This window comes from Pseudophryne corroboree, chromosome 3 (genome assembly GCF_028390025.1).
Source record: "Pseudophryne corroboree isolate aPseCor3 chromosome 3, aPseCor3.hap2, whole genome shotgun sequence".
In the NCBI taxonomy this organism is placed as follows: domain Eukaryota; kingdom Metazoa; phylum Chordata; class Amphibia; order Anura; family Myobatrachidae; genus Pseudophryne; species Pseudophryne corroboree.
In genome coordinates this window covers 771,234,707-771,254,597 of record NC_086446.1, presented here as the reverse complement: position 1 = coordinate 771,254,597, position 19,891 = coordinate 771,234,707, and the positions used below count along the sequence as shown (strand labels likewise).

Here is a 19,891-nt window from a genome sequence, read left to right as displayed (position 1 = left end):
GGTCAACATGCCGCCTGTCGACATTGTGTCAGTATCTGACATGCCGGCCTATCGTTCAAGTCGACATGCTGAAAGCTGACATTCAGACCATGTCAACATTTGTAATGTTAGCTTTTTGTACCACATCCATCAGTGATTAGCATAGCTGTGTGGAGTTTGTATGTTCTCCCTTGGCACTCCAGTTTCCACCCACAGAATACATAATGGTAGGTTAATTGGCTGCTAAGAAATGGAGCAGAGTGTGTGTATGTGGTGGAGAATTAAGACAGTAGCTCCAGTGGACCAGGGCTAGAGGCTGATGTGGCCTTGGCATCGGATTCAGTCCAAAGTGACAATTTTTGGTCCTTAACGCTTTGTGATGTGAAGCAAAGTGCACAACCAGTGGGTCAGTATCACTACTTTTGGGGAACAAGAGAAATGGAACACTAATACCCCTTTCACACCGCACAAATAACCCGGTATCGACCCGGCAATATCACGGGTCGGTGTGAAAGGGGCATAGCCGAAATCGCGGGTCGCCTGACCCAGCAATTCAACCCGGGAATAAAGCAGTGTTATACCCGGGTTGAATACCGGGTCAGTGGCTGCGTAAACGGGCTCACGGGTCGATGCGTCCCGGAGATGATCTCATCTCCTAGCGCCGCCTCCACCTTCGCCGCCGGATCCGCCCACCGCTGGTATGGCAACCCGCCTGGCATATTGCCGGGTCGGGGAAGCCTGCAGCAGCTGCCAATGCCGATTCCCACCCGGGAAGGACCAGTTTCCAATTCCCAGGTGGGATCCGGCATTGGCAGTGTGAAAAGGGATATAAGGGGTGTATTTACTAAAGTGTGGGTTTACAAAAGTGAAAAAATTGCCCATAGCACCTGGATTGTAGCCATTATCTTTTAGAACATGCTCAATAAATGATAAATGGAATCTGATTGGTTGCTATGGGCAACGTCTCTACTTCTATAAACTCGCACTTTAGTAAATATACCCCCCCCCCCCCACACACATACTCTAGCAGCCTCCTTAGAGAAAAGCTAAGAGCCACTTGAGCAAGGCACAAAGCTATAATGGAGTGTCATTTAGAGGGTAGCATTGAAGGGGACGTCAATACGAACGTACTTTTTTACTATTTAGTACCATTAAGTCATGTTTGTAATGTGTGGCCACAGTCCGTGCTCTTGTGTGATCACTTTTACAAGTCACTACGTCCAGCAATGGTCATCTTACCTTGTTAACTTTCTTTCCGAACTGTAATTCATGAGACTTCTGTCTCCAAGCAATTTCCTCAGCCTCCATCCGTCTTAGTGCAGTTAATGCTTTGTCTAGCCTCCTCTTCAAGATCTCCTCCCTCTTCTTGGCTTCATCTCTCTCATTATAAAGAGCTTTCAATTCTATCCAAAGCTCCTGCACTCCGGCTTCCTCCTCCTCCGTGTGCTGAATGTTGCTGTTCTGGAAGGCGAGGTTCCTGTGCCAGTCTTCCCGTTGTCCTATATCCCCACTCTGTAATTGTGTGCCTCCTCTAGCCTCTTCCTGTTCCCTCTCCTGTCTGATCTCTGCAAATGTTTTTGCAGCTCCTTGCTCAACCTCCAGCCTTCCTCGTTCTTTCATAACTTCTTCTCTATGTACCTTCATGTTCCCAACCACCAAATCTTCTATGTCCTTCTGCATCCCCCAGGCAGAAGCTGTAACCTCAACCTCCATTAGAACATTCTCCTTTGTCTCCACGATATGTAAAGGCTCTGTCTCTTGCTTCATCTGAGATATAGTTTCCTCATTCTCATTCTGTCTTTGCTCCTCAATCTCTTTTTCCTTATCTGCCAGAGCATGCTGAAGTTCTCCTATAATATGTCTCAGAGATTGTATCTGCCTACCAGCATCATCTGCTTCCTTTTTTCTTTCCTCTAGAGCAAGTGAAAGTTCTGTCACTCTCTGGATTAAGGCTGTTTTTTCTTCCTCGCCATCACATTCTTTCCCCTTTACCTCTTTCTCCTTGTCTGTCAGAACTAGTCTCTGTAGTTCTCTGATCTTCTCTCTAAGAAATTCCATCTCTAACTTTGTCTTCTCCGCTTCATGTTCCTTCTCTGCTAAAGCCTGGGAAAGGTCCCTCACTCTATTGCTCATAGATGTCTTCTCTTCCTCACTGCGGCTCTTCTCCTCATCTATTTCTTGCTGTTTATCCATCAGGGCTTGATTAAGTTCTTCTATAGTCTCTCTTAGTGAAATCATCTCTAGGTTGGTCCTGTCAGCTTCTTTCTCTTTCTCTACAAGAGCATGTGAAACATCTGTCAGTCTTTGCTGCAGAGATTTAATCTCTTCCTTGCTCTCTTTCTTCTCTGTATTTCTCTCTTCTTCCTTATCAGCCAGCACTTGTCTAAGTTCTCCTAACTTTTCTCTCAGGGATTTTACCTCAAACTTTGTCTCATCAGCATCTTTTTCCTTCTGTGTCAGAGACCAAGAAAGTTCTGCCAGTCTCTTCCTCAGGGCTTTCTTTTCTTCCTCATACTGTCTTTCTTCCTCCTTAATTTCCTGACCCTTGTCTTGAAGAACTTGTCTTAGTTCTCCAGTCTTCTCTCGAAGAGATCCCATCTCTAACTTTGTCTTCTCCGCTTCATTTTCCTTCTCCGCTAAAGCCTGGAAAAGGTCCCTCACTCTATTGCTCATATATGTCTTCTCCTCCTCACTGCGGCTCTTCTCCTCATCTATTTCTTGCTGTTTATCCATCAGGGCTTGATTAAGTTCTTCTATAGTCTCTCTTAGTGAAATCACCTCTAGATTGGCCCTGTCAGCTTCTTTCTCTTTCTCTACGAGAGCATGTGAAATATCTGTCAGTCTTTGCTGCAGAGATTTCTTCTCTTCCTCGCTATTGCTCTTCTCTGCTTTCCTCTCTTCCTCCTTATCAGCCAGCCCTTGTCTAAGTTCTCCTAACTTTTCTCTCAGGGATTTTACCTCAAACTTTGTCTCATCAGCCTCTTTCTCCTTCTGTGTCAGAGACCAAGAAAGTTCTGCCAGTCTCTTATTCAGGGCTTTCTTTTCTTCCTCATACTGTCTTTCGTAATCCTTAATTTCCTGACCCTTGAATTGGAAAACTTGTCTTAGTTCTCTGATCTTCTCTTGAAGAGATTCCATCTCTAACCTTGTCTTCTCCGCTTCTCGTTCCTTTTCTACTAAAGCCTGGGAAAGGTCCTTCACTCTATCACTCATGGACTTCTCTTCTTCATTGTGTCTCTTCTCCTCAGCCATCTCCTGCTGTCTATCTACTAATGCTTGTCTAAGTTCTTCTATTGTCTCGCTCAGTGATTTCCTCTCCATATTTGACTCAACAGCTTCTCTCTCCTTCTCTACAAGAGCCTGGGAAACAGCGGTCAGTCTTTGCTGCAGATATTTAATCTCGTTCTCACTCTGTTTGCTCTCTTTTAATTCTAATTCTTTCTCCTTATCGATGATAACTTTCCTAAGTATTTCTAGATTCTCTGCTAGAGATTTCAGCTCTAATTTCATCGCATTAGCTTCTCGTTCCTTCTCTACAAGAGCCAGGGAAAGGTCAGTAACTCTTTGCTGAAAAGCTTTCTTCTCTTCCTCACTGTGTCTCTTTTCCTCTTTTCCCTCTTCCTCCTTGTCAGTCAGTATCTGCTGTTTATCCATTAGGGCTTGTCTAAGTTCTTCTATGGTCTCTCTTAGTGAAATCACTTCAAGGTTGGCCTTGTCAACTTCTTTCTCTTTCTCTACGAGAGCATGGGAAATATATTTCACTCTTTGCAGCAGAGATTTCTTCTCTTCCTCGCTCTCTCTTTTCTCTACTTTCCCCTCTTCCTCCTTATCAGCCAGCATCTGTCTAAGTTCTCCTAACTTTTTTGTCAGGGATTTCATCTCCAACTTTGTCTCATCCACTTCTTTCTCCTTCTGCGTTAGCGACCAAGAAAGTTCTGCCAGTTTCTTCATCATGGATGCCTTTCCATCCTCATTCTGTCTTTCCCCTTCGCTCATTTCCTGTTCCTTGTCTATCAGGACTTGTCTAAGTTCCCGTATAATTTTGTCTCTTTCATTCTCCGCTCTCTCTTTCCCCACTAGAGACTGGGTAAGTTCTGCAAATCTCTGTCTCTGAAATGCCAGCTCTTCTGTAATCTCTCCCTCCCTCTCTTCCATCTCTTTTTCCTTTGCGATAAGATTTCCTTGAAGTTCTTCCACCTTTTCTTTCGATATTTTCATCTCAGTTATAGCCACCTCCGCTTCTCGCGTCATCTCTGTTAAAGCTTGGGAACATTCTATAATTTGTTCCCTCAGGGCATTTTTTTCTGCCTGGCTCCGTCTCACCTCTTCATCATTCTCTTGCGCTTTCTCTACCAACACTTCACCAAGTTCTGTTATCCTCTCTCTCAAGGATTTAATTTCCAGCTGTTTGACCTCCAATTCTTGTTTATGTTCTCTTACAGCTTGAGAAAGTTCTGATTCTCTCTGTTGCTGATATTTTTTCTCTAGCTCAATAAGATGTTCTTTTTCCGTTATCCCTCGCTCCTTGTCCATCAGAACTTGTCTAAGTTCTCCTATCTTCTCCCTCAGGTATTTAATTTCCACTTCCTTCTCTTCTGTTTCTATTTTCTTCTCTGAGAGAGTTTGGGAAAGCAGAGATACCTTCTGCCTCAGCAATGACGTTTCTTCTTCACTACGTATCTCCTTATTCTTTAGCTCTTCTTCTTTCGTTATGAGGTCTGCTCGGAGTTTGCCTATTTTTTCAGATAGAGATTTCATCTGATCTTTGACCACATCCAACTCTCTTTCCTTCCCCATAAAATCCTGGGAAAGTTTCAATACTCTTTCCTTCAGACTCTTTTTATCCATCATCTCTTCTTCACACTGCCTCTCCTTTTCTTTCAAAGCTCTTCCAAGCAATTCAAGTCTCTCATTCAGGGCTGTCTCATTTTCAATGAAATCCTGGCTGATCTCCTCTATTCTCCTCTGCAGACCTTTCACGTGTCTTTCTCTCTCGTCATACTGGTTATCGCGGTCTATGAGCATTTGGGAAAGCTCTGCTATCTTCTGCTTTAACGTCAAAATCTCCCTATTGCTCTGGATCTTCTCGTCCTCTGCCTCTCTCTCCCTATTTAGTTGGAGATGTTGAAGCTCCTCTATTTCTCTCCTCAGCTGGTGTAATTTAGTGATGCTCTCTCGTTCCTGAATGTCTCTCTCTTTCAGAACTTGTGAAAGCTCTGTGACTCGCTCACTTAAAGCCCTGTTCTGTCTATTGAACTGCATTCTTACATCCCCTACCTCAGCCTCCTTCCCAAGTAAAGCCCGGGAGACCTGTTCTAATCTCTCTTTCAAATCCCTAGTGTCTCCTTCCCTTTGTTCCTCAACCAATTGTCTGTCTTTTAGGGCCTCAGAAAGCCTCTTCTCCAGATCTTTATTTTTCCTCTGAAAATCCCTGTTCTCCATTAATTCTCTCTCATTCTCTTTTCCAAGCGCTTCTAGTTTCTCATTTAGGGCATACCGCTCTCTCTCAAGCTCTTTCTCCGAGATTTCAACTTCTTTTTCTTTTTTGTTTAATGCCTGAGAATATTCAGACAATCTTTCCCTCAGGAGAGTTTCTTCCATTTTTGCCTGTCTCTCTGTAGTTTCTTTCTGAGACTCCAGGCGCTCTAGCATGGCTTCTGTTGTAGAACTCTCTCTTTGGCATCTCAACAGGTTCTCTGCAAGGCCCGTAATCTCTTTCTTCTGCTGCTCGGTAACCAGCAGCAGTCGCTCATTTTCCTGCTGGCAGTCTAGGGCAGTTTCTTGCAGCAAGACGTAAGCTTCAACCTTCTCCTTTAAGGTCTTTTTCTGGAACTCTAGATCATTAAGAACAGTTTCTTTTTCATCTTGAATTGTAAATAAATTGTCCTTCAACATTTTTATCTCGCCGTCTCTCTCGCTCAACCATTCAGCCTGAGACTGCGCAAAGCTGAGAGATTTCTCTTTTTCCGCCATATACTGTCGGAGAGTCTCACTTAATTTTACAACATTTTCTTCACCCTCTTTTTGTTTTAAAGCCAGGTGGTCCTTCTCTAACTCACACTCCACAAGTCTCACTCTTAAGGATTCAATCAGAGTTTCTCTTTCTTCTAACATCAGCCGCTGATGGGACACTTCTTCCAGTGCGCTCTCCATTTCCGTCTGGTGTTCCTTTAGGGAAACTCTTAATGTCTCTATTTCTTTATCCCGCTCTCCTACAAGTTGTTGTAGTGCATTAACTGTGGCCTCTTGGTCTGCTTGACACTGCCTGAGACTCTGCCGCAGAGCTGACTCTTCGTGCTCTGACTTTGCAGTTGCAAGAGACAGCTGTTCCAAGACTGTCTCTTTTTCTTGCTGAATTGCTCTTATTTTATCTTCCAGAGCATCTATTTCATGCTCTCGTTCTGCCACCAGTAGACTGCTTTTGTGTTCTCCCTTCAGTGCATTCTCTTTCAGTATTTCACTTTCTTCCAGACGCTTAGCCATGCGTTCCAGCTGCATGTCTATCTCGGTGAATTTCTGGATCTGAGCCTGTAAAGCAGCAGCGGCTGTCTCTTGCGCCTGCTGGCACTGCAGCGTGCTCTCTCTAAGAGTCTTGATTTCACGCTCTCTTTCTTGTACAGTCAAGCGGATTTGGGCCACAGAGGTTAAAGCGCTCTCCTTGTCCCTGCTGCACTCTTGGATATTCCTTCTGAGCTCTGTAATCTGTCCCTCTCTCTCTTCTAAAGTAACAGCCTGGTCTGCCAGTGCAGTGACGGCACTCTCTTTTTCTTCCGTGCACTCCTTTAAGGACTGTTTTAAAATCTCCATTTGACGGTCCTGTTCACTCTTCATAAGAGTTTGGCGCTCTAAGTTTTCTAAAGCAGTCTCTTTCTCGCACTGGCTGTTTCTCAGACTGTCTCTCAGCTCGGACATTTCTCGCTCTAGTTGTCCCAAAGAGAGGGTTACTACTACCAATTCAGACTGAAGTTGCTCTGTCAGCTGTCTTTCTCTTTCCATGTCCTTTGCTTGGCCCTCGGCAGCCTGTCTCAGGGACTTTTCTTCCTGAAGATGCTCTCTAAGAGTATCCAATTCTTTCTGGGAGGTAGGAAAGAGATAGCGAGAAGAAAGGAAAAAAGAAAGGAAGAAGAAAAAAAGGAAAGAAAGAAAGAAAGAAAGAAAGAAAGAAAGAAAGAAAGAGGGATGGGTGGAGAGAGAGAGAGAGAGAGAGAGAAAGAAAGAAAGAAAGAAAGAAAGAAAGAAAGAAAGAAAGAAAGAAAGAAAAAAAGAAAGAGAAAAGAAAGAGAGAAAAGAAAGAAAGAAAGAGAAAGACAGAAAGAAAAAAGAAAAAGAGAAAGAAAGAAAAGGAGAGAAAGAAAGAACGAAAGAAAGAACGAAAGAAAGAAAGAAAGAAAAGGAGAGAAAGAAAGAAAGAAAGAAAGAAAGAAAGAAAAGAGAGAGAAAGAAAGAAAGAAAGAAAGAAAGAAAGAAAGAAAGAAAGAAAGAAAGAAAGAAAGAAAGAAAGAAAGAGGGATGGGTGGAGAGAGAGAGAAAGAAAGAAAGAAAGAAAGAAAAAAAGAAAGAAAGAGAAAAGAAAGAGAGAAAAGAAAGAAAGAAAGAGAAAGACAGAAAGAAAAAAGAAAAAGAGAAAGAAAGAAAAGGAGAGAAAGAAAGACAGAAAGAAAAAAGAAAAAGAGAAAGAAAGAAAAGGAGAGAAAGAAAGAACGAAAGAAAGAACGAAAGAAAGAAAGAAAGAAAAGGAGAGAAAGAAAGAAAGAAAGAAAGAAAGAAAGAAAAAGAAAGAAAGAAAAAAAGAAAAAGAGAAAGAAAGAAAATGTGAGGGATGGGCGGAGAGAGAGAGAGAGAGAGAGAGAGAGAGAGAGAGAGAGAGAGAGAGAGAAAGAGAAAATATATGAGGGATGGGTGGAGAGAGAGAGAGAAAATATGAGGGATGGGTGGAGAGAAAGAAAGAAAGAAAGAAAGAAAGAAAGAAAGAAAGAAAGAAAGAAAGAAAGAGAAAGAAAGAAAAAGAAAGAAAAAAAGAGAGAGAAAGAAAGAAAGAAAGAAAAAAAGAGAAAGAAAAAATATATGAGGGATGGGCGGAGAGAGAGAGAAAATATGAGGGATGGGTGGAGAGAGAGAGAGAAAATATGAGGGATGGGTGGAGAGAAAGAAAGAAAGAAAGAAAGAAAGAAAAAGAAAAAGAAAGAAAGAAAAAAAGAAAAAGAAAGAAAAAGAGAAAGAAAGAGAAAGAGAGAAATAAAAGGAAAGAGAAAAAAAAAGAGAGAGAGAAAGAAAGAAAAAGAAAGAGAAAGAAAGAGAAAGAGAAAGAAAGAGAAAGAAAAGGAAAGAAAGAGAAAGAAAGAAAGAAAGAAAGAGAAAGAAAGAGAAAGAAAAGGAAAGAAAGAGAAAGAAAGAAAGAAAGAGAAAGAAAGAGAAAGAAAAGGAAAGAAAGAAAAAGAGAGAAAGAGAAAGAAAAAGAGAGAAAGAGAGAGAAAGAGAAAGAAAGAAAAAGAAAGAGAAAGAGAAAGAGAAAAAGAAAAGGAAAGAAAGAAAAAGAGAGAAAAAGAGAAAGAAAAGGAAAGAGAAAGAAAGAGAAAGAAAGAAAGAAAAAGAGAAAGAAAGAAAAAGAGAAAGAAAGAAAGAGGTTCAGAAAAATATTACCATCCTATATGACAATACAGCAGAGGTATTCAATATTCGGCCCTCCAGCTGCTGCGGAACTACACATCCCAGCATGTTTTATCATCTTCTAATAGAAAAACTGTGGCATGCTGGGATGAGTAGTGTCGCAGCAGCTGAAGGCTCGCATGTGAATTCCTCCTTGCCTTCATTTGCCACTTGCCCCTTCCCATATCACAACTCTATGGGTACAAAGTCCTATCATCTAAAATAAATAACTCATATACAATACTTGTACAGAGTTCTCCCGGTGCCACTGCCCATTCTTACCTGAGAACCACTACCCACTGGTAGCCAAGACTGGGGCAGGATCTGCACTGCTGCCAAGTCCTCTCTGTAAGTGGCAGTAACTCCCAGGTCCAGGCTTCCCCTCATTACATTGACACACATGCTGACTACAATGCCCTATACTATGACAGCAGACTGCATAAGGCTTACTACAGTATAACCCAATGTGAGTCATAGGCTAGACCTACGGGACTGATTCTCAGTGGGAAGCAAGTCTAAATACAGTATGTACGGATCTTGCAGATATCTGCAAATCGTGCATGCGCCATAGAAAGCAATCGCAGACTACATACTCGCCGAACCATGCATGCGCACACAGACGGAGAATGAGTGAGCAGGCGGTCCATCCTTCCGTTTTCAGACCGTTCTTTTTCATGGAATGGGTCTTTCTAGGCGGCTATCGCGATGGATATGGGAGGCCTGTTTCAGGCAGATCCCTCGTAACCAGCATGGGGTGGGTGTAAGTTGCAATACTAAAGAGAATTACTGCAGCCGGAAAACAGTAACGCAGCCTTTCGCATGAAGGCAGGCGGAGAAGCGGCATAGATGGGCAGTTACATTAGCGTAGGGAAGTAACAAGGCCGCTGCGGCCATACGAGCAAATGGCATCAAATCCTCCTGACACCGAATCAGCACCATAATAGGTGACAGCCAGCGCGCAGAGCCTGCGGCAGAATCAGTAGGCTCTGCAGAGCAGTGTCTGAACAGTAAAACACGCTACACTGGAAGAGCAGCCACCCGATATCACACATGTTCCTAAAAGTTGCACCACTAATCTGTCGCACGTTTCAGCCTCTCAGACTAATAATATGCAGCTGCCATAAGAATCACGTTTCTCCTTCCTTAGACTGGTTACCAGGTTCAGCTCCTCTCTCCGCGATCTCTCTGCCGTGTGCTCCTCTTCCAGGTCAGAGAGCCTCTGAGAAAGGGCGAGAAATCGCTTCTGTGAGGATTCCTGTTCGGCGTAGAGGAGGGAGACCTCATCTGCAAACAGATCAGAGATATTTACAAACCGTTGTCCCTCGGTCCCTTGTGCGGTCACGTGCTGGGCGACAGTCAGCCTCACCTTGGACGGTATTCTTGGACTGAGTGACTGTTGCCACTTGCATCTCTAGCTGACTACACCTGATCTCCAGCTGAGAGGATCGTTCTTGAGATGCAAAGAGGGAGTCCTCCAGAGACTGTTTCATGGACCTACGAGACACAAAGAGAAGAAGTGCATGAGATAAAAATACAGTAAGAGAAAGAGGCAGAAGGCTGTAAAGAAATCACAAAATTAGCTCAATAGCTATAGCGCTTCAATGCAGCGTTGGCTGGATGTACAGGCGGCAGTAACACCCCCAAGCCAGGTCTGTAGGACACAACAAGTGACAACAGAAGCTCCATGAAAGTAAGGAGGATAAAGGAGACTGCCTCTTACTGAATGTCGTTCAGCTTCTCCCTCAGCTCTTGGCACTCTCTTTCGGTAACTCCAAGCTGTATACTCAGAGTAGACTTCTCCGCATCCTGCGACAACCTGTCCTGTTCCTTCTCCAAATAACCCCTCTCCTATCAGACAGGAAAGAGAATACTGGAGATGAAACTAGAGGAGAAGAATAATAGATACAGACGGTCATAATGCTGATAGTGTATGTCGACAGTCAAAATGTCAACATAAAAAAAAATCGAAAACAATTATGTCAACATTTTGACTGCTGACATGCACAATGTTGACAAAATGAATATGTCATCATTATGACCAAGTCAACATTTCTGAATGTTGACTTATATGTCAGCATAATCGACTTTTTGGCTGTCAACAATCAGAACATAACATACTGGTGTCGGCAGTCAGACTGTAGGCATATTGGGGTCTATTCATGAAGCGGTGAAAAAAGTATCAGTGGAGAAGTTGCCTATGGCAACCAATCAGCTTTGAAGGAAGCCTTTATCAAGTACATTCTATAAAATGAAAGGGAGATGCTGATTGGCTGCCATGGGTGACTTCTCCACTGGTCTGTTTCTCCATTCTTTTCATTGCTTCATGAATAGACCTCATTGTACCATGGGAATCTAGGTGAAGGTGCGTGGCCATGTAGCGGATGCAGAGCAGCACCGCAGAGTACGGCGAGAGGAAACGTATTTCCATGACAACAGGATAATTGTTCCGGACAGAACATTAGCATAACGGACATTTCATCGTAACGTGTATTGTGCCGCCAGCCTCCTGTACACTCTAGAACTCAGAAGAATACAGTATGGCCCTTCCTCAGCACCATGCCAGCAAGTCGTGGGAAAAGACAGACGTGAACTTACATTTGTAGGCTGCGAGCGTGTACAGGGCTGCAATCTCACACACACATACACGCAACAGCAGGACGGTCTCTCCAGTCACCTGTCTCCTCAGCTCGGCCTGCAGTCGGTCTCTCTCTCCCCGGATGTATCTCAGCTCAGTTTCCGCGCTCTGTCTTGCCACCTCGCTGTCTTGCAGTAAGAGCTGTCCCCTGGCAATCTCTGCTCTCTGCTCGGCCTCGCTCTGCTGCAGCAGCTGACGGGCTGCAATGAGCTGTCTCTCTAACTCTTCATGGCTCTCTCTCGTAGACTCTATTTCTTTATCCTTCTGCAGCAACAAAAGTAAAAGCGTTTTTTTTAGGAAGATTTTAGACTGCCTGGGCAGAATGTAATAGGGTGTGAGAACCAGAAAGTGAGAGATTTGGTGAGATTTAAAGTGGCAATCATTTGCACGGCAAAACCTGGTTTTACCGTGTAAATGATTGCCACTTTAAAAAAAACAGGCGAAATCTCCCCAAATCTCTCACTTTCTGATTCTCACACCTTATTACATTCCCCCCCCCATGTGTAATACAGTAGGTGGTGGGTGGGTGGGTGCATTGCAATTTGAGTTTTATGATGCAAGGTCCCTTTCACAAACTCGCATCTAATTGAAATGAAAGAGACAAGAAACAGACCATAGAGAATTGTCAGACGCCATTGCTGAAAATAGCTATTATTGGTGTACGACGCTTACAAAGCTGCGCCACCACGTGGGGGGAGGAACAGAGAACAACAGCTGTGCCCCCTCCCAGGAGCTAGGGGACTGTTCCGCGACGCAGTCTCTCCCCAGGTTCCCCGCTTAGCCTCACAGTCCCGGCTGCTCATTACATCAGGTGGCAATGCAGAATTAATATGAAACACTCTATAGGACTGTCCTCACCTGCTGCAGCAGACTATTCAGTTCTACTTTATCCAGAGACAAGGCCCTGTTTAAGTCCCCCATCTTGGCCACTGCATCTTGCAGATCTTCTACCTCTGCCCTGTGCCGGCTCCGCTCTAACTGCAGCTCCACGACCTCTTTCTCGGCCTGTAAGAATATCGCCATTTTATTAGTAAGAAACATTTTCCAGCAATTGTATAATGATGGCAATAGTTCTATAATGATCCCCACAGATCACTGAAGAGGTTACCTTGTGCAGAGCACTCTGTAATCCTGAGTTCTCCTCACCGGACAGGTCGGACTGCAGGCGCGAGCTCAGCAACTCCTCCCGTAGTAGCGTCAAATCATGGAGCAGGTCGGATCGCTCGGTCTCTATAGTATGAAGCGATCGCTGGCTGGAAGAAAAAAAAACGCAAGAGAAAACTAAGAAAGTGAAGATGACAAAACGGTATAAGCACTGTATGTGCAATGACACTTACACTGTAAGAAGTGGAGACCAGCGTTATAGTCACACCAGGGGGTAGAGGTAATGGGGTCCGAGTTGCAAGAGGTGCGGGCCAACGAGTGAGAATGCCCAGGTTTTTAAAATGGCAATCATTTACAAAACAAAACAAAACCAACGTGGCTTTGGCTTGTAAATGATTGCAGCTTTAAAAATACGGGCCTTGTCGCCTGAAGTCCGGCACCCTATTACATTTACCCCCAGGCATGGGTGCACAAACCTGGAAGAACGGGTGACAAAGCAGAACAGGCCAGGATAAACATAGCTGCGGAGTTCAACCTACGGAGCAGATACAATTATCTGTGAGGTTCCGTGTAATGTTGCGGTTATTACAGTAACAGTATGGGGCGTAAGCACAAATGAGCAAGGTTTGCCTGCCTAGTGTACTGCACAGCGCAATGTTCCTACTTTGCTCCTATAAGTCAGACGTCTGCAAGAAGCTCAGTTCTCAGGCTGTACAAGCAACATCTCCAGCGTCTCAATCCTGCTCAACATAAGCTGCACACATCTGACCCTACTGGCACCTGCCCATAGCACCGCCTGGGATACCACAGTAGACAGAACCAGGGCTGTGCTCTTGAAATTGTGATCACTCCCAATGTGGACATCAATGACGCCTAATGAGTGATAGAACGGTAGCAAGATGGCTGCTCTCTAAGTGGTACCCGCAACCAAACATTCACTTTACATGTCAATTAAATAATTTAGATCTGAGAAGAACGAACAGTCAGGCCAATGAAGAAACCAGAAACAAATGAAATGAATAGTGAGCCATTGTACTTACTGGCTGCCACGCAATTCTTGCTCCTTTTTCTGAAATCGAGACTCTTCCTCATTTTCGTAAGTCTTCAGATGGGCCCGAAGATGCTCTACCTCCAAAAAACTCCCTTTAAGCTGTGAGCTCACTGTACACACTTCCTGTTCTAGCTCTTCAATGTGACGTCTACTTGATTCTATTTCCTGTTCCGATGACTCAACGTTTAACTTAAGTGACGTTACTTCCTGCTGGGATGCCTCCAACTGTGATTTCAATGAACTTACTTCCTGTTCTGCTGACTGAATCTGTGACCTCACCACACTTGCTTCCTGTTCTGCTGATTGGAGCTGTGACCTCACCACACTTGCTTCCTGTTCTGCTGATTGGAGCTGTGATCTCATCAGGCTTGCTTCCTGTTCTGCCGTCTGAAGCTGTGCCTTCATCACGCTTGCTTCCTGATCTGCCGTCTGAAGCTGTGCCTTCATCACGCTTGCTTCCTGATCTGCCGTCTGAAGCTGTGCCTTCATCACACTTGCTTCCTGATCTGCCGTCTGAAGCTGTGACCTCATCAGGCTTGCTTCCTGATCTGCCATCTGAAGCTGTGACCTCATCAGGCTTGATTCCTGTTCTGCCGACTGAAGCTGTGCCTTCATCAGGCTTGCTTCCTGTTCTGCCGACTGAAGCTGTGACTTCATTACCCTTGCTTCCTGTTCTGCTGACTGAAGCAGTGACTTTATTACCCTTGCTTTCTGTTCTTCTGTCTCTAGTTGTGACTTGAGAGTCCTAAGCTCCAATTCTAACGTCTGTACATGTGTACTTTTAGTTTCTACCTCCTGTCGCAGTGTCTCAGCTGGTGATCTCAATGAATGTTCTGCTTGCCTAAATGTCGCAAGCGATGTGTCTACTCCCTTCATTTCCATCTCCATCTTTGCCTTGTCCTCCTGACCAGTCACATCTACCGACTCCAGACCATGATCCCAAGTAACTATCAGATAGTTTGGGGGCTTAGTTTCTCTCTCTGGACCCTGAAACTTCCAAGAGATTACAGAAGAACACGAAGTTTGAAGAAGGCGGATGCATCTTGTCCAATCAGCCCGAACCGCAGATAAATCCCTGGCGGGGTAAAAATCACAATTGTACTGTAATCCTGTCCCAGTTAATATATAATATAATATGCTGCCCAGCACTAATGTATTTTCACTTCAAAAGGTAAAACAAATAGGAAACTCAGACTCTAAGATCAAGAATTTATGGATATTGGACTTTTTGTATGTCAGCAGCAGCAATAGCTCCTCCAACCACATACTGTATATAGATCAGCTCTTCCGTACAGACATAGGTCATATACAGTAGAAAGGTCGCTATTGGCTCTATGTAGTTCCCATCTTTACCTCTCGGTGGCAGTCTTCAGCTCCCGAAAATGGCGGTGAAACGTCACCACCTCTGTCCATAGACGCAGGAGACGAGCCTGCTCACCCTGTATGCGGCTGCTGTACAGCTGTATTGGAGAGGAAACAATGCATCACAGGGGAACCCCAAACACCTCATCGTTACAATAGTATTCAATTTGCAAACCAATAAGAGAGCTTAGTTGCAGCAATCCAGGTAAATCGGAAAAGCAGCACACTCACAGCAGGGTGAAGGGGGGGGGGGGGGGGGGGGGGGTCTCCTGCCGTAGGGACGCAGCGCCTGCGCCCTCTATTTCGCTTGTTGACATGTAACCAATGTTGATATGTAAAATGTCGACGTGATATTGACATTCTGCACAGACTGCCAGCAGAGGGTTAGGCTACGGTGAAGGAGGTTATAGTTGGACATTAGGGGGGGGGGGGGGGGGGAGGGTTAGGATTACAGGTCAGCTGTAATTACTGCCGGAAGGGACGCAGGATCATCTGACATCACCGCCGGATCTGAAAGGCAGCGCTGGAGCCACCATACCCACGTAGCTACCAATAGACCATCAGAGACATTTTGTTGACATGCCAAGCATACCGACATGTTGTACCCCACCCTTTAGGCTCCGCTGTACAAGATGACCTCTAATTTGTTCCTGCTTTGGGTCTGTAGACATGAGTTGAGTCCATTGGACCTCATTCAGTAAGGCTTTTGTAGAATTTGCAATCCTTTGACTCACATGCTGGGGGCCACCACCCAACGCCGCCCAGCCTGCTAACCACCGCACCCCATCTGCGATCACGCACTAATTGCGATCGCGCCACAATTAGTGCGTGGTCGCAGAAATTATGGAAGCCTCCTGCCGCTATCTTTTTGATCGGAGGGGCTGCGTGTGACGTCACCCAGCCGCTCCAATAACGCTGCCGCCACACCCCCTGGTTTGTAAGACGCCGCCCCCGCAATGCACCGTCTGCGCCTTGGAAACGGAGCGTTGCCACCCCGCAAACCCCTCTGCTGGTCAGTCAGGCAGAGGCGTTCGCAAATACTGCGAGGCGAACGGAATTATTGCTGTTGGATCGCAATTTGCAATTCAACCTAAATTAGCCCCACTGTACGTGATTGGCAAAGTAATTATACCATTACTTTTCCTCATCATCCTAGAGTTACGTCTAACCAGCAGAGATGGTAAATGAGGTCTGCAGCAATGTCGGGGCCTGATTTAGAGCTGCACGCAATGCATTTACATACGTCACCATTATCCGCAACTGCACACTCAGAGCTTTCTGAAAACCCGACGGGCATTGGCTAGTAGTGCAGGCAAACATGGCCCACGCAATGGGCGTATTATGGGAATGCCGCGGGGTGTCAGTGAAAGTGGGCACAGGCATAGGAGGCCGTGGTCAGATGGAGACTATACCTGCATTAGGACTGGGGCAAGTTTTGATAGTATGACCGATGGTGATGTATATGGACGCACCAATCAGTATTACATGGACGCTAGAAGTGGGTGTCTCAGTACTTTCAACCGAAGGAGTGGCGACATTTGCATAAACTCGGGTGACTCCGAATTTGGCCCGCTATGCTGACACGTCAAGTCACTTTAGGAGTCCTGTTATCCATGCTTGCTCCAGGACGGGCTTCTTCCATAGGTCCGTTCTCCTCTCCTGGCCCAGAAGAGCGTGTTGGATTAGGTGCACACATACGGATTTATCTGGGTTACAGTCCTGGCTGTGAGATGCTGTATTACATATGTATCACTGGTTCCACCATCTATTCTTAATAAATGAGCACTCATTACCCTTAGATTATAATGCTGTGGCAGTCTCCTGGGGCAGAAATCTTCCTGAAGCCAACTTTCTGCCCCAGGAGACTGCCACAGCATTACAATCCGAGGGTAATGAGTGCTCATTTATTAAGGATTAAGGGGGATATTTATCAAAGCTGGGAGAGAGATAAAAACTGCGAGACATAAAGTACCAGCCATTCAGCTTCTGCTTTATATCTTTCGGCTGCGTTTGAAAAATGACCGTTAGGAGCTGATTGGTTAGTACTTTAACTCTCACAATTTTATCTCTCGCCAAGCTTTGATAAATACCCCGCCTAAGTCATGATGTGTGTGGATCATGTGGTCGACCACACTTAGGTTGACAGTCATTCGGTCGACCACTATCAGTCGACAGTGACTAGGTCGACACCTGAAATAGGTTCACACGGTCATTAGGTCAACGTTGACATGGAAAAGGTCAACATGAGGTGAGTTTTTTTTAAATATTGGTGTCGTCTTCATCGTAAAGTGACCGGGAAGCCCAATTAGCGCACCGTGTCCACTCGCCATGCTTCGGGCAAGGTTACAGATCCCAATTGTAGTCCACGTGGATCGGAAAGTGTGAAAGAGTTTAAAAAAAAAGTTAAAAACTCATGTCAACCTAGTATACGTCGACAGAGTGACCATTATTATTATTACCAGTTATTTATATAGCACACACATATTCCGCAGAGCTGTACAGAGAATATTTGCCCATTCACATCAGTCCCTGTCCCAGTGGAGCTTACACTCTATATTCCCTATCACATGTACACACATTCACACTAGGGTTATTTTTTGTTGGAAGCCAGTTAACCTACCAGTATATTTTTGGATTGTGGTAGGAAACCGGAGAACCCGTAGGAAACTCACGCAAGTACAGGGAGAATATACAAACTCCACACAGTTAGGGCCATGGTGGGACCATGTTGACCAATAGTGGTCGTCCTAATGACTGTTTACCTAAGTGTAGTCACCCTAAAGATCGGATACCAGTGTTGATAAGTGTTAATTTTTTATGTTTTAAAGGAACTCAGCGTCCAGGGAAAAGAAAGAAAGAAAGAAAGAAAGAAAGAAAGAAAGAAAGAAAGAAAGAAAGAAAGAAAGAAAGAAAGAAAGAAAGAAAGAAAGCAGAACTGTATGAAAACATTGCAGCAAGCTTAGTTATCCAGCAGGTGGCACCAGAGACATTTACTGTGTATGCAGGATGAAACAGAGAAGCCCGAGTACAGTACTCCGAGTGATTTCATGTTCTACAGCATTATCCCAGAGTAATACAGCAGAGCCAGTGATAGCGTCCCATACACACACATTGCAGACAGGTGGAATACAGCAGAGCCAGTGATAGCGTCCCATACACACACATTGCAGACAGGTGGAATACAGCAGAGCCAGTGATAGCGTCCCATACACATACACTGCAGACAGGTGGAATACAGCAGAGCCAGTGATAGCGTCCCATACACACACACTGCAGACAGGTGGAATACAGCAGAGCCAGTGATAGCGTCCTATACACACACATTGCAGACAGGTGGAATACAGCAGAGCCAGTGATAGCGTCCCATACACACACACTGCAGACAGGTGGAATACAGCAGAGCCAGTGATAGCGTCCCATACACACACACTGCAGACAGGTGGAATACAGCAGAGCCAGTGATAGCGTCCTATACACACACATTGCAGACAGGTGGAATACAGCAGAGCCAGTGATAGCGTCCTATACACACACATTGCAGACAGGTGGAATACAGCAGAGCCAGTGATAGCGTCCCATACACACACATTGCAGACAGGTGGAATACAGCAGAGCCAGTGATAGCGTCCCATACACACACATTGCAGACAGGTGGAATACAGCAGAGCCAGTGATAGTGTCCTATATATACACACACATTGCAGACAGGTGGAATACAGCAGAGCCAGTGATAGCGTCCTATACACACACATTGCAGACAGGTGGAATACAGCAGAGCCAGTGATAGCGTCCCATACACACACATTGCAGACAGGTGGAATACAGCAGAGCCAGTGATAGCGTCCCATACACACACATTGCAGACAGGTGGAATACAGCAGAGCCAGTGATAGCGTCCCATACACACACATTGCAGACAGGTGGAATACAGCAGAGCCAGTGATAGTGTCCTATATATACACACACATTGCAGACAGGTGGAATACAGCAGAGCCAGTGATAGCGTCCCATACAGACACATTGCAGACAGGTGGAATACAGCAGAGCCAGTGATAGCGTCCCATACACACACACTGCAGACAGGTGGAATACAGCAGAGCCAGTGATAGCGTCCCATACACACACACTGCAGACAGGTGGAATACAGCAGAGCCAGTGATAGTGTCCTATATATACACACACATTGCAGACAGGTGGAATACAGCAGAGCCAGTGATAGCGTCCCATACACACACATTGCAGACAGGTGGAATACAGCAGAGCCAGTGATAGCGTCCCATATACACACACTGCAGACAGGTGGAATACAGCAGAGCCAGTGATAGCGTCCCATACACACACATTGCAGACAGGTGGAATACAGCAGAGCCAGTGATAGCGTCCCATACACACACATTGCAGACAGGTGGAATACAGCAGAGCCAGTGATAGTGTCCTATATATACACACACATTGCAGACAGGTGGAATACAGCAGAGCCAGTGATAGCGTCCCATACAGACACATTGCAGACAGGTGGAATACAGCAGAGCCAGTGATAGCGTCCCATACACACACACTGCAGACAGGTGGAATACAGCAGAGCCAGTGATAGCGTCCTATACACACACATTGCAGACAGGTGGAATACAGCAGAGCCAGTGATCGCGTCCCATACACACACATTGCAGACAGGTGGAATACAGCAGAGCCAGTGATAGTGTCCTATATATACACACACATTGCAGACAGGTGGAATACAGCAGAGCCAGTGATAGCGTCCCATACAGACACATTGCAGACAGGTGGAATACAGCAGAGCCAGTGATAGCGTCCCATACACACACACACTGCAGACAGGTGGAATACAGCAGAGCCAGTGATAGCGTCCTATACACACACACTGCAGACAGGTGGAATACAGCAGAGCCAGTGATAGCGTCCCATACACACACATTGCAGACAGGTGGAATACAGCAGAGCCAGTGATAGCGTCCCATACACACACATTGCAGACAGGTGGAATACAGCAGAGCCAGTGATAGTGTCCTATATATACACACACATTGCAGACAGGTGGAATACAGCAGAGGCAGTGATAGCGTCCTATACACACACATTGCAGACAGGTGGAA

The 19,891-nt window shown here is 45.2% G+C and overlaps 1 protein-coding gene across 1 annotated transcript in view; it reads right to left on the bottom strand.

Moving 5' to 3' along the window:
- The window catches only part of LOC135056852 (centrosome-associated protein CEP250-like), a 140,250-nt gene that overhangs the window by 20,387 nt on the left and 99,972 nt on the right, over nucleotides 1-19,891 (bottom strand). The window contains exons 6-14 of the mRNA XM_063962521.1: nucleotides 14,769-14,875; nucleotides 13,405-14,490; nucleotides 12,369-12,513; nucleotides 12,119-12,265; nucleotides 11,300-11,524; nucleotides 10,346-10,473; nucleotides 9,992-10,119; nucleotides 9,782-9,909; nucleotides 1,219-7,053 (exon numbers count right to left, since the gene is read on the bottom strand). Of these exons, the coding sequence (XP_063818591.1) occupies nucleotides 1,219-7,053; nucleotides 9,782-9,909; nucleotides 9,992-10,119; nucleotides 10,346-10,473; nucleotides 11,300-11,524; nucleotides 12,119-12,265; nucleotides 12,369-12,513; nucleotides 13,405-14,490; nucleotides 14,769-14,875 (7,929 nt within the window). The remainder of the gene's footprint in view (nucleotides 1-1,218; nucleotides 7,054-9,781; nucleotides 9,910-9,991; nucleotides 10,120-10,345; nucleotides 10,474-11,299; nucleotides 11,525-12,118; nucleotides 12,266-12,368; nucleotides 12,514-13,404; nucleotides 14,491-14,768; nucleotides 14,876-19,891) is intronic.